Below are 12,911 nucleotides of genomic sequence, written 5' to 3'. Positions count from 1 at the left end.
TTTTCATTTCACAAGTAGAATAAAATATTCGCGTTCGATCTGTATGGGCGTTTACAATGGCTTGCCTATCGGCTCGCCATTGTAAACGCCCATACAGATCTCCCGCTCATATTTTATCTACTACTTAAAAACATATCGTATATATCGTAACCGGGCTGCATTTATGTATTATACAAGCATCAAATTCCACTGAGTGATTCTTTTTGGTGAGTAGATTGAACTGACATATGTCTGTGACCGTTAGCTAACGATCACATGGTAACCAGACGTTCTAGAAATCAGTCTAGTCCTGATACTCGGGAAAAATTCGACACGCCATTTAAACTAAATTGAATGTATGACGGTAGTAGGTCTTTTCTGGCAAATTTAAAAGCGACATAACAAAATTGACACTTCGTTTGTTTTCTAATGTTCACGGTTGAGGGATTGAGTACGGCTTCTGGTAGAATCCCGTGTATCAGAGTTCAAAAAAGGGCATTATCTACATTACTCAAGATTTGACCTGAATAACGTCATAAGTATGTTTCGTTGGCTAAAAACTACGCAATGAAATTTTAAAATCAGAGCAATGAGAGGCGTATGGTTTATTAGAACTCACCACAAGATGAATCGTTTAGTATGATGTCATCAATCATTTCTGTAACATTCTTATTTTGCAATTCTGGACATATATTAATGAATCTTGAACTTGTTTGCTGTGCCTGAGCACTTCTTGGATAACAGGCCAATTGCGACGAATTAAGATTCTTACTTGGCTAACAAGGAATAAAGCTAACAACTTCAGGTATTTATTAATCCTTCGACCCTTCCTATTCTACTAGAGTTCATTTTTCCAAAAACGGTATCCATTCCCTGAATGTCATTATACTTTTTTGTGAATAATACAAGTAGAGTTATATTACTTCTTTATTTCACTTTTTGACTTGACTGCCGGGCGAGTCTCTAAGACATGTGGAGCAAGGGGCTGGGGGGACTTGACTGATATAACACATAAGGTTGCAGCTAGCTCTAGAGTTATTCTATCTTTTAAGTGCTGCTTGGAGCTCCCGAGTAGCAATTTTTGATGACAGCCTCACAGGTCTGCGGACTAAACGCCACTACCATTGTTTCGTTCAGCTGGATGTCGTCCATGCGTATCTCGTAAGGAATGTCGTCTGAGGAAGAGCCCCTGTACTTGAACATCACTCCGTTTACTTGAAAAGTAAAATTGAATGGTTAGATAGGAGGCAATGAAAGAATACTAGCGGGAGAGGTAGCGATGGTTTTGGTTTCTTTGTTAATACTTTAACATTTGGTCATCGCAGAAAGAAAGATGTAAATAAATTACAGATGGCTTTCGACACACGTCTCTGAAATGAAAGAAAAATTGCATGCCCCGAGCAGGATTCGAACCCGCGTCTCCCTGTTACTAGTCAGGCGTGATATCCACTACACTATCGGGTCAACCACGCTGGATACGTGGCAACTTATTGATGTGTATGGGATAGAGCGCGGTCAATCCACAGGGCATTTTTCTTTCGAGACATTTGTGTGTTTCATGGCTAAATTCCCAAATTAAATTGGGTTACGTGACAGATAGAAATTTTATAAGCCTAGAAAGCCTTACAAACGCAGAAAGAAAGACTGACTAGTAACAGGGAGACGCGGGTTCGAATCCTGCTCGGGGCATGCAATTTTTCTTTCATTTCAGAGACGTGTGTCGAAAGCCATCTGTAATTTATTTACATCTTTCTTTCTGCGTTTGTAAGGCTTTCTAGGCTTATAAAATTTCTATTTGGTCATCCTTTCACTATTTAAAAGGCCAGAAATGACCAAACATAAGTCATCATCAGAGTAAAACAAGCTCGTTCATGTGCAAGACAGAATTTGTTAAGGCTCTTTTGTGAGTTAGTATAACTGCACACATATCCGTACGTTTTGACTGTATATGATATATTTCGCAATTTTATCATCCTTAACTATCTTCCATTTTCCATTGTGATAGTGGATTCAAGATTGCACATTGTAAACTTTATGACTGAAGGACAGTAGGTTATTACGTCACATTCGACAAGATTGCCATCATCAAAATAAACATTTATATGGATGCGTTACACACCACACGGGTTTTACTACCTACTTTCTATATTTCCACCATTTCCGAACCGGTCCTACGAACTTTAAGTAGACCAGGCTAAATATCGTGACTAACATAGTCGTTGAGTGTCAGATATTTACTTATTAGAAACAGTGGTGAGCGAAGCCATAAGCTATACGAAATAGCGACTGAAGCTGCCATAACCAAAAAACTGGCAATGTGCACTGAGGTGCACTAGGACCTTTGAGAAAAAGGTCAGGGTAAGGAAATAGATCAGATCCTAGTCAAACTAGGTGGTCCATGCAGAAGAAGACAATTCTTAGCTTGAGATGGGGAAAATTAGGACGTGCAATAGTGAGTCAAGGACAACTTGTAGTGAAATCGGCTGCTGCGGCCAGATTGTTTCCTTTTCGATGAGCTGGAGGGTAGACAAGAGAGGTAAATGTGATCCATCAAGGAGGAGTGCCTGTGAAAAACATCAATGTAGGAAAGATAGAAAAGAGAAAGAAACTCGACGGACAACATTAAGTAAAGAATGAAGGAATGAACAAAGAAGACAAAAAAGCAAGAGATGTATTTGGGTGGTGACAGGTACTAGTGACTTTCCAGAAAACCATATTAAGACGATTTTGTCCTTATCGCCCGGAAGACCAGCCAATGAGCGAGTACGAACGAAGTTGATGTGCGTATGAGTTACTTACAATATTATTTAAGTCTTGTCCGTCGTATTTAGCTTGGCTTTCTATTAGTGGAATGAGGAGGGTACTGGGGCCTAAAAGTAGCAGCAGTAGTAAAATACTAAAAATATTGTCTTATACATTTCATGAACTTTCTTATTTATTACTAGAGACTTGACGTTGTGATTAGGTAAGTTTGACAAGTCTCCTTTTTTATTTGTACAATAAAATTTCACCAAGTTTTTATCGCCCGAAGTCGAAAGATAAAAGAAAGGTATCCACGCTTCTGGTCCCTCGGTTCAGAATAAGAGCCAAAGAAATGAATGACCCAACGAACGCAAGAAAATTGTGGTATCGCATAAAAAAAATATCAGTGCAAGACAAAATTAGAATACTTCCTCTTACCTGCACTTCCAGGAACATCGCAGTCTGTTTGTGTGGCTTTGCAGGTGAATGAAGTGTGTTTCTCCTTTAGAACAGGGCTACCGCAGGTCAGGCTATGACTGTGTGCTCGTGTTCTTGTCTGGCCGACATGCATACTCGAGGCTTGGGTAGTTAGTGTTTCGTCCTTCATAAGAAACTGGTAAATCTGAAAGAAAAATTCTGGCTTTGTCAATACTCTCTTCTCAATACTAGTGAATCATGTCTTTTACAGATTGCTGTGAATTCGGTTGTAGCCGTAGTTCTATAAATTTAGTATTGAAATTCTACTGGTCATCTACGCCAGGAGTTGCTATTTTTTAGGTTTGGGGCATTGTTCCTGTTTGTTCTGTTGTCCTCTCGAAGAGTAGCGAGGCATTCATGTGAGAACGTGCAAGAGCTGCTATCAGACCCAAAAATTTAGTCGCACAACAATTTGTCGGTGGATAGAGAGATTCCCTGGATGGGAAAAACCTAGTGTTTATCAGTTTGAAATCGATGAGCTAAATGAAGCGGCTTAGTGAACCTGGTAAGCTGACGTTTCGAACATTTAACCTTCGTCTGAGCAAATGTCCCATGTTTCACACCTCCCTGTCACTAAGTACACTCCCTGGGGTCTAGATACATACCTTCGGCACAAACACCAGTAACAGCGTAGCAGTGGTGCACACGATCAGACAAAGAGATGAAATAGCATAAGGAGCTTCGTAGTACATGGATCCATCCAGAGCAATAGCCACAATAGCACCAATGATGGACAACACGACCACGTTATAAACCGACATCCCGATGTACCTGGAGTCGTTCAGAGCAGGAATGGTGACATTGCGCGTCTCCCAAGCCAAGAAGAGACCAAATAACAGAAGGATCCCTTTGTACGCGAATATGCCCCCAAGGAAATAAGTCTTGTATTGACAAGTGCACTGGTACAATGCTGGGAGTATGATTGTGTCTTGTTCCTTTCGGCTCTGTAAACAAATAAACACACATCATCATATATACAGAGCGTCATTCATTCTGTAAGTACCGTAAATTTTATCTCCTTAATTCTGAGATTTACTGTTCAAGAAGGTGTCTTTCCCTATAACCCCCTCTTAGTTAATCGTCCTTCGTTTCTACGTTTTCCGAACTTTCTTTTTGGCTCCCGAAACTCGCAGGGAACTCTTGCAAAATTTCAAAAGAGATAGAAATAAAGATTTTATTTAATTATAATGAAATAAAAGATGTGGCTTCGCCAACGTACACAGCTTGTCGCACGCCAAGATGATTATCTTCCGTTGTACAATCACAAAATGTGATCACGCAAAAGTCATATAACTCATATTGAATTTATCAGGTCACTCACCATTTCTTTAAATGTCAGTATTTCAGCTTGGAGGGGATCGATAGCAATCCAGCACGACAGGAACACCACATCAACCCCTAGCAAACCTGCTACAATAACAAGCAAGTGAAGATCCTTGATGGCCTAAGATTAAACAAAAAATGAAAATGTGAAATGACAGCAAAAAGATATAAAAAGACTAAAACCTGTTTTCTTTTAATATTCGTAACAGCAGAGATTTTGAAAACGATTTTATAATGAAATTAAATGCTAAAATATTGTTAAAATTCATTTTAAAACTTTAAAAACTTTAAAAAAGTAGACGACGTTTCGGCGCTACTCTACGCCATTATCAAGTCAAAAGAAGTGATAGTTAAAACAAGAATATATATAACGTGAAACAATAAAAATAGTTGTCTGTCCTGTGGGCATAATACGTAAAGTAAAAACAATGGAAAAACTAAAAGTTCTTATTAAAAATAGAGAAGTGTCAAGTAAATAATTTGGCGCGGATAGAGTCACTCTGGGTGTTCAGGGAAGGATTAATGTCCCTGATGAACAGCATTTCGTATACGAGGCAGTCAAACTTGCTTCTGCATTTCTTTAACACTCTGAAAAGGTGATTAATCTTTGCTCCTTTGCTGCCATGTTGTGCCTCAAGGTGTCTACCGATCGCAGAATAACGGTGCTCCCTAATGCGTTGATGTAGGTGTCGGGAAGTAAACCCGACATATTTGCATCGCACAAATCACATTTAGGGCCTCTTCACATGAGCCCGGTAAACGGGCTGTCTCGGTTACCAGGACAGATCTTGACGTCTGTTCATATGGAAAATTTTAGCCCGGTTGATGGGGATAACATTCAAGAAAGGAAACCAAAATTGCGACACATAAAGTTGCATCTTTTGCGACTATCGTAGCTTTATCGACCCTTGTAACTTTACTTATAAAGCTAATTCGCATATTTCTAAAGTGGAAATAGATACAAGGCAAAATTATGCCATTTTGACCGCCCAGTTACGAAAGGGAAGCTATTTTTTCAAAAAAAGTTGCGTCCCGGCGGCCGGGCTGGAGTGTTCATATGGAAAAATTTTCTTCCCGGTTGCCGATATCTCGTTTGCAGAAACCGAGATATCGGCAACCGGGCTGGCCCGCCTTCTCATATGAACACATCAAAAATTTTACAAAGAAAATAGGAGTGAGCCGATATCTCGGTAACTGGGCCAGCCCGGTCAACCGGGATCATATGAAGAGGCCCTTAAACAAGTAAACAACGCATTGTGTGTTTACAATCGGGGGCTTGTTTTCCTTTACGCACAAAATCTGTGAAAGCTTTCTGCTGGTAAAGACGGGTTTGACATCGATGTTGATCTTGGATCCCAGAGAATGAATTTCTTTGCGGACGCGATTAGCTGATCGTTGATCTTTAAAAGGCAATGAAATGTAGACAGATGGCTCTGATGGGGTTGCGGCGTGCGGTTCTGTATTAGTTTCTTGCCTGAACTTGCGTATTGTAGAATCGACTAATGCGTTCGGGTAGTGTAGTTTTGAAAACATGGTGCGTAACTTGTTGCACTCTTTCGTGAAGGCTTCTTCGGTGGAGGATAAACGGTGCGCCCGATCAACCATTGTGTTTACCAGGCCTTTTTTGTATCTGTTATCAACGTGGCTTTGAAAATGGAGCAGAAGGCCCGTGTCAGTTGGTTTTCTGTAGACTTCCGTTTTTAGTGTGTTGTCGTTTCTCGTGATTAGTGTGCCGACAAATGGAATAGAGCCCTCATGTTCAAGTTCCATGGTAAAAGACAAACTAGGATGGGCACCGTTAAGTACTTGTAAGAAATCTATAGACGCCTCTGTGTTGGGCATTTTGACCAGAGTGTCGTCAACGTATCTTCGATAGAATGACGGGATCATGTTGTTTTGTTCCAGTTGGTTCTCTATATGGCACATGAAAACATTGGCTAGTAGTGGGCCAAGTGGCGAGCCCATAGCTACACCGTCTGTTTGCTCATACAGCTCACCGTTGAATTGAAACAGCTGATTGGACGTAGCGATTTCTAATAACTCAGTCAGTTGATGCTTTTGGAGTAGTTGCGTACTATGCGTCTTATTAAACCAGTCATCTTCAAAAGCTTTGTCAACAAGAATGTCAATTGTTTCCTTCAGAGGAACATTTGTAAATAGTGCAGATACATCATAGGAGACAAGGATGTGGTCAGATTCGATGCGAGTGTTCTTTATCTCGTCAGTGAAGCTGAAAATATCATTAATACAATATTTGTTGGTGGATAGTGGCTTCGCCCACGTTCGATATGTTTGGACTCGAGCCAGAAAAACTGGGTCGAGTACATCAAGTCGAGGCTAACAGGTATGTCGTGCCGGGCTCTTGCCGGGAAAATTAAAATGTAAACAAACAAGGTTATTGCTAGTTTTACGTTTTTCCGCTCAGAATTTAAGCCTTTGCTTCAGCTTTTACTACATCGAAGATCATGGAACATGTAGATGAGTTTAGAAAGAAGACCGTTAAAGATTTAAACGATTTTTTAAGGCAAAGGGGAATCAAATTTTCGAACAAGCGAAAAGACGAATTGGTCGAACTGTGTTCAAACGCAAAGCAACTGGGTGTAGCGGTTGTGAAACCCGACGAAAAGATTGAGACTGCTGTCCAAGAAAAACTAAAGACACCTGATGAAGGTATTCTTCCTAATCCAGGGGACGTCTCACAATGGACACACAACTTCGCTGACGCGCCAGAATGCACTTTTGCGGACATCTTTGTATATTTAGTGGAAAGGAAAGGGTACGATAAAGAGACACTGAAGCTTTCAAGAGTTTACGTGGCTATCGACTGTTTGCTGATGGTCATGTTGGAGACCTGTTATTTCATCCATTAAAGGGAAAGAAGTATTGTCTTTTCAAATTTAGTGTCAAGCCAACTGAGAAGTCAAAGACACAAGATGGCAAAAAAGTCTACAACGGCTGGATCGTAATGAAAGAAGATGGGGAGGTATTTTCTGGATACTGCAATTGTCAGGGCGGGTGAGTAAGTTTTATGTGTACATAACATTTATCAACGTGACCAGCAAAATTCGCTTAATGCACCTATCAATGGTTTGCCCCAGGATGGGGGGGGGCAACCCCAGGGGAATTTGATTTTTTTTTTTGAGTTGAATTCCCAGCCCCTGGGCACCTAGTGAATGTCAAATTTCACATATCTGCTCTTAAATTTCTAACCCAGCAGACCATTTTAGATGTCAAAATTCCTACCCTGGGACAACTTACGATGTCAAATTCCCGTGGGTTGCCTCCCCCCCATCCTGGGGCAAACCATTGATAGGTGTATATTTTTGTTTCCTTTTTCAGTAATCATTATTGATCTATCTTGATGTATTGACCTCGCTGTCCCTTGGTCAATACATCAAGGCCTCAGTCTAAGATTCCCCTGTAATGACCGAACGGGCGAGGTTAATTAGTAGTATATTAAATACGCAAAATGTAAAATGCTCAATGAAGCAATTTAACATTTAGCGATAATTACTTTGCAGTTTGGATGGCGGATGCAGACATCTTGCTGCAGCACTTTTTGATATTGAGACAACAGTGCGGCAAAACTCAGCTGAAACATGCACGACAGGGAAATGCCTTTGGAATAAGAGGTCAAGTAAAAATGCATCAACAGTAAGGCTGAAAGACTTACAGTTGTCAAAAGAAGAATATGGAAAGGATCCCAAACAGTACCCTTCACCACACTTTACTAAATTTGATCCCCGTCCCACCTACATGGTTAATGAGAAAACAAGCCTATTTGATGCACTCAGGTCATCAGTACCATCTGCAGGAATTATCTCATGGGCTCCAAAAGTTGAGGGAGTACAGTATTCCTCAGAACAAGTTGCACAACACATTTCAAATGACATCAATGTACAGCACTGGGAACAAGTAGATGATAATGTAACTCTCCACACAGTAATAGAACTTGGAGAAATGTTTGTAAAAGAAAAGGAGATGGACTTAAAGAAACCAGAAGATCTTACCGAGGAATCCTGCAAAGAATTTATTCACTTTATTCAATTTGGGAAAGAGCAGAGAGATATGTTGCATGACAAGACCATTGGACAAGTTAACAATTCACTGTGGATGCAGCACAGGGCTGGCAGAATAACTGCATCAAATGTTTATAAAATTTGCCATTTGAGGGATTCTACTGACCCTAAAGCCACCATAAAGCTCCTTATGAATTACCATCCCACAGTGCAAGAAAATATGCCTGCACCACTTGAATGGGGTCATTTGAAGGAGGTTTCAGCAAAGGAATTGTACCTAAAGAAAATGTCATCAAAGCATGGAGACTTTACAATGATGGAATGTGGATTGGCTGTCAGTGAGGAACAACCCTTTTTGGGTGCTAGTCCTGATGGGTTTTGTTATTGTTCATGTTGTGGTAAGCGATTAGTTGAAGTTAAATCAATCTATTCAAAGAAGAATTTGAAACCATCCATTGCAGCTGGCGACAAAATCATTTATGACTCGGAGAGATCAAAGTGGATCTTGAAAAAAGAAACTACCTGGTATTATCAGGTCCAATGCCAGATGGCAGTGACTAAAATTCATGTAACAGACTTAGTTATTTATACTAATAAAGGTATCTTGATAATTTCAGTCCCTTTTGATGCCAGGTTTTGGCTTGATGTAAAATCCAAGCTGGAGAAGTTTTACTTGAGGAACATGATTCCTGAAATTTTATTTGGTGCAATAAGTAAAGAAATGCCTTGAATAACTGAAAATTTAAAAATACATTCTTTAATAGTTACAATATTTATAATTAGTCATTAATAAGTTTTAATTACCGACTACAATTGATGTCAGATTATTGCGTCATTGTTTTTAATTTGAAGTATAATATAATGGATATATTCAAAAATCAACAATCCTCTAAAAGACTAGGATTCATTTCTGTTTTTAATGCCATCCTAACTGCCTACATGCTTACTGTGAACAAACCAGTCGAGCACTAAATCAGTATTTTGATGAAATTAGCCTCCTCATAGATATGCAACTGTTCAAATCTTGTCACTTAGTAAACAAGGTGTAAAAATCTTAGATCATTGATAATTAAAAGTGCATTTAATAATTTAAAGCCCAAAAGTGCATTATTTTAATAATTAAAAGCCCAAAGGTTTTACCTTAATTATTAATTCATATTGCCACTCTTAAAACAATCTGGTATACCGTAGAATTCCGGTTATAAGCCCTCGGGGCTTATACAACTTCGTAAGGGGTTTTGGGTGGGCTAATTATAAGCAGAGGGGCTTATATCTGGAGGGCTTACGGAATGAAAAAAAAAAATGTTTTTAAACGAGCCACCGGAGTGTTGATGGAAATATGTTTTTAAGTTAAAAAAGGCACAATTTCTTAAGCCCTATTCAGTACTGTCATCTGGTAGAGGGGGCTTATATCCGGTGGGGGGGGGGGGGGGGGGGCTTCTAATGGGATGTATTATTTTTGTTTCCAGGATGATGGGCTTATAACTGGAGGGGGCTTATAAGCAGGGGGGCTTAATATAACCAGAATTTTACGGTTTAGTATTTTTTTACATTGTAATGTTCTTTACAATAAAATGATACAAAGTATGACAATGTTACTAAATTAATTAAATAAGAACCTCATGGTGTCACGTAAGCCACCATGAAACATAACTTTCCATTTTTGACATCTTGAGGTGTCATATAATTATATAATTTACAATGAAAAAGTATAGTACTCATTCTCACACTCGCTTGATTGCAATTTTATTTCTAGCACAAATGTTCTATGCTAATCTGTATTGGGCCCAATATCCTTTGCATATCAATTTCATTGCTGTTTCTTCTCATGTTTAAATTAAGTACTGCTATTATACCAGATTATGCTCCAGTCTAGGAAGATCCATGCATTGAATTGAGAAAGCTGCATTAAGAGAGAAAGTGATCTTGTTTACTTACAAGCTTAAGTTTTTAACTTGTAAGTAGAAGGCAGCGTGTCTGACAAGATTTTGTCCTTGTTGAAGTAATAGCATTTAGTTATTGATTTACCTACTTTATAAGCTGGGTTAGTTAACATTCACATTGAAAAGTTGATATAGGTAAAATTGTATTTAATGTCACACACACACTAGCTGCACTCTCTCTCTCTTAATGAAGTTCCTCACAGAGTAAGTTAATATATAAACAAGAAATTGACGCACAGTAATTTGCAAGGCAATGCATTTATAAATTCATAATGGAGTGATAAATATGAGAGAAAAGGGTAAATTTCAGTGTGAGTCATGCCATTTATGTGATTTATTTCAGCCCATGATAGAGACAATTGATTTTATGTTACTTTGGTCTAACAAGAGGAGGAAGAAGATTGCATAAGGATGCACAAACTAAAAGGATTGAGTCTGCTTGTGGCATGAGTGTCAAGGGCATGATCCCCTGCAAAATCTTAAAGTTCTTTAATCTTTCAATTGCCCTCTCTACATGAATGCGGACACTAGCTATTCGTCTAGTAGTTGTTACTTTGTTTCTTGAGAGTTGTTTTCCTCCTGAAAGAAATAATCAATTATTGATACTCAGTATAGTGAATGCTATTACTTATTGGGCTGGTGGGGATGGACAGGTTTGTTTAATGCCATTATTACTAACTTGAGCCAAAAAGTAAGTTAAAAAAATAAATATATAATCTTATAAGCATCTCAGTGTAAAAAACTGGGTATCTCAATTGATGCTTTTTCTCATCACATGTGAGCTTCATGCAGTAAAAATCTCCACCCAAGAAATAATGTTCTTCCTCTTTATTTAAGTTTGCTTAACAAAACTTAGGCTAAGGCACTTTTCCCACGTACATGATCTGTTTAATATGATTGAATAAGTTTTTATAATTACCTTGTGCAAAAGGAGGAATGTTCAGAGTGGCTTTTCTTCTGATGATAAGGTCTGAGATGTTGAAGCCCTTATCTGCCATAACCTCGTCACCTTCCTCTAATTTATCTAAAAAACCACTTTCCTGTGTGATCCTCCTGTCACTAGTGCTGCCAGTCCAGAAGTTTGACACAAAGCTGAATGTTCCAGTGGGTGTAATACCCACTAAAGTTTTAATAGTGTTGTGTTCTTTATATTCACTCCAGGTTGTCTTCTGTGCTGAAGGGAGGGTGGGCTTTTCAATGAAAACTTCAGTGCAGTCAATGACCACTCTTGTATTTGGAAATTTCTTAAATTCAGCTGGTAGGTTGTTTTTGATCTGCTGCTTGCTCGGCCAAATAATCAGACTCTTGAGTTCGTGACAAAGAAAGGTTATCCAGGTGATAAATACTTTTGTAATAGTTGATTCACTCACTCCAAAAATGTCAGACAGATGTGTTCTCATTAGTCCCAGGCGGATCCGAACAAGAGTTAGGACAAACTCTTCAAATGGGGTCAATATGCGTTTTCTTCCCGGTTTGTTTGTCTTTTCTTGTCTCTGATAATTCTTGGGTGCACCATCTTTTTCGCCGTCCCAATACTTAAGCTTGCCTGCCTGTGTTTCTAAATGATTGAAGAGGGTCGTAATACATGCCACACTTGGTAAACCTGTATAAAAAGTGACACTGCTGTCCGTTTTAGTGACATCTTTTACGAACATTGTTCGCTTCAATTTTGCTTCATCTTTTAGTGTTTTCGCCGAGGCTGCCAATTGGTCCAAATCTTCGCCGGAGAGATCCGTTTGGCAAGCCTTCTCGCATCTGTTTGGCGTGATTTCTTCCATTACTTCAACTGTAGATGTATCTCCACTGCTGCACGATGAGTAGCTATGATCACGGCAGATAGAAACCAGAAGATCGTCTTTAGTAACAGTTGCAACATCAATTTGAGTGTCAATCCTACGTCTCTTGCCAGCTCCTGATGCTACGTCGTGCAAACTTGCCTGCTGCCTTTTTACAACTCGAAAATAGCGCTCCATTTTCCTCGGCGATGGTATCGAAGGTTTAAAAATTGAAGGGATTGCAGTATCTTTTAATTTTTTGCGTCCAGCAAGTGTTTTCTTAAAGTCCTCTTTGGCGAAGTGAGCTCCACAGATGGTGGTATGGCGTCTAATCGCAAATTTGTCTTTCCGACGACAAAATTTTCTCCAAGTATTTTCCCTCGAAACATCTTTTGGAAACGCGTGAAACGATAAATCTCGTCTTTTTAGACTATTGTTGACACAAAATGCGACCGCACAACTAAAAACCATTTCTCATAAAAAGAAACAGAAACAGAAAAGCCACACAAAAGAAGTCAAACAACGAAAGAAACAATTTGTTTACAATTTTAATTTTCCCGGCAAGAGCCCGGCACGACATACCTGTAGCCTCGACTTGATGTACTCGACCCAGTTTTTCTGGCTCGAGTCCAAACATATCGAACGTGGGCCAT

The 12,911-nt window shown here is 39.2% G+C and overlaps 1 protein-coding gene across 1 annotated transcript; it reads right to left on the bottom strand.

Annotated features, from left to right (window-relative positions):
* Positions 1-10,071: 10,071 nt before the first annotated feature.
* LOC144640380 (uncharacterized) lies at positions 10,072-12,825 on the bottom strand. Its single transcript, XM_078499548.1, has 2 exons — positions 11,403-12,825; positions 10,072-11,062 (listed from the first exon to the last, which is right to left on the bottom strand). The coding sequence occupies exons 1-2, from the start codon at positions 12,727-12,729 to the stop codon at positions 10,854-10,856; spliced, it is 1,536 nt and encodes a 511-aa protein (XP_078355674.1). The 5' UTR covers positions 12,730-12,825; the 3' UTR covers positions 10,072-10,853.
* Positions 12,826-12,911: the final 86 nt, after the last annotated feature.

This window comes from Oculina patagonica, unplaced genomic scaffold, assembly GCF_052425735.1.
Source record: "Oculina patagonica isolate OP01 unplaced genomic scaffold, crgOcupat unplaced286, whole genome shotgun sequence".
Classification (NCBI taxonomy): domain Eukaryota; kingdom Metazoa; phylum Cnidaria; class Anthozoa; order Scleractinia; family Oculinidae; genus Oculina; species Oculina patagonica.
Note: the sequence above shows the minus strand (reverse complement) of the source record. Positions and strands in the feature narration are given on the sequence as shown.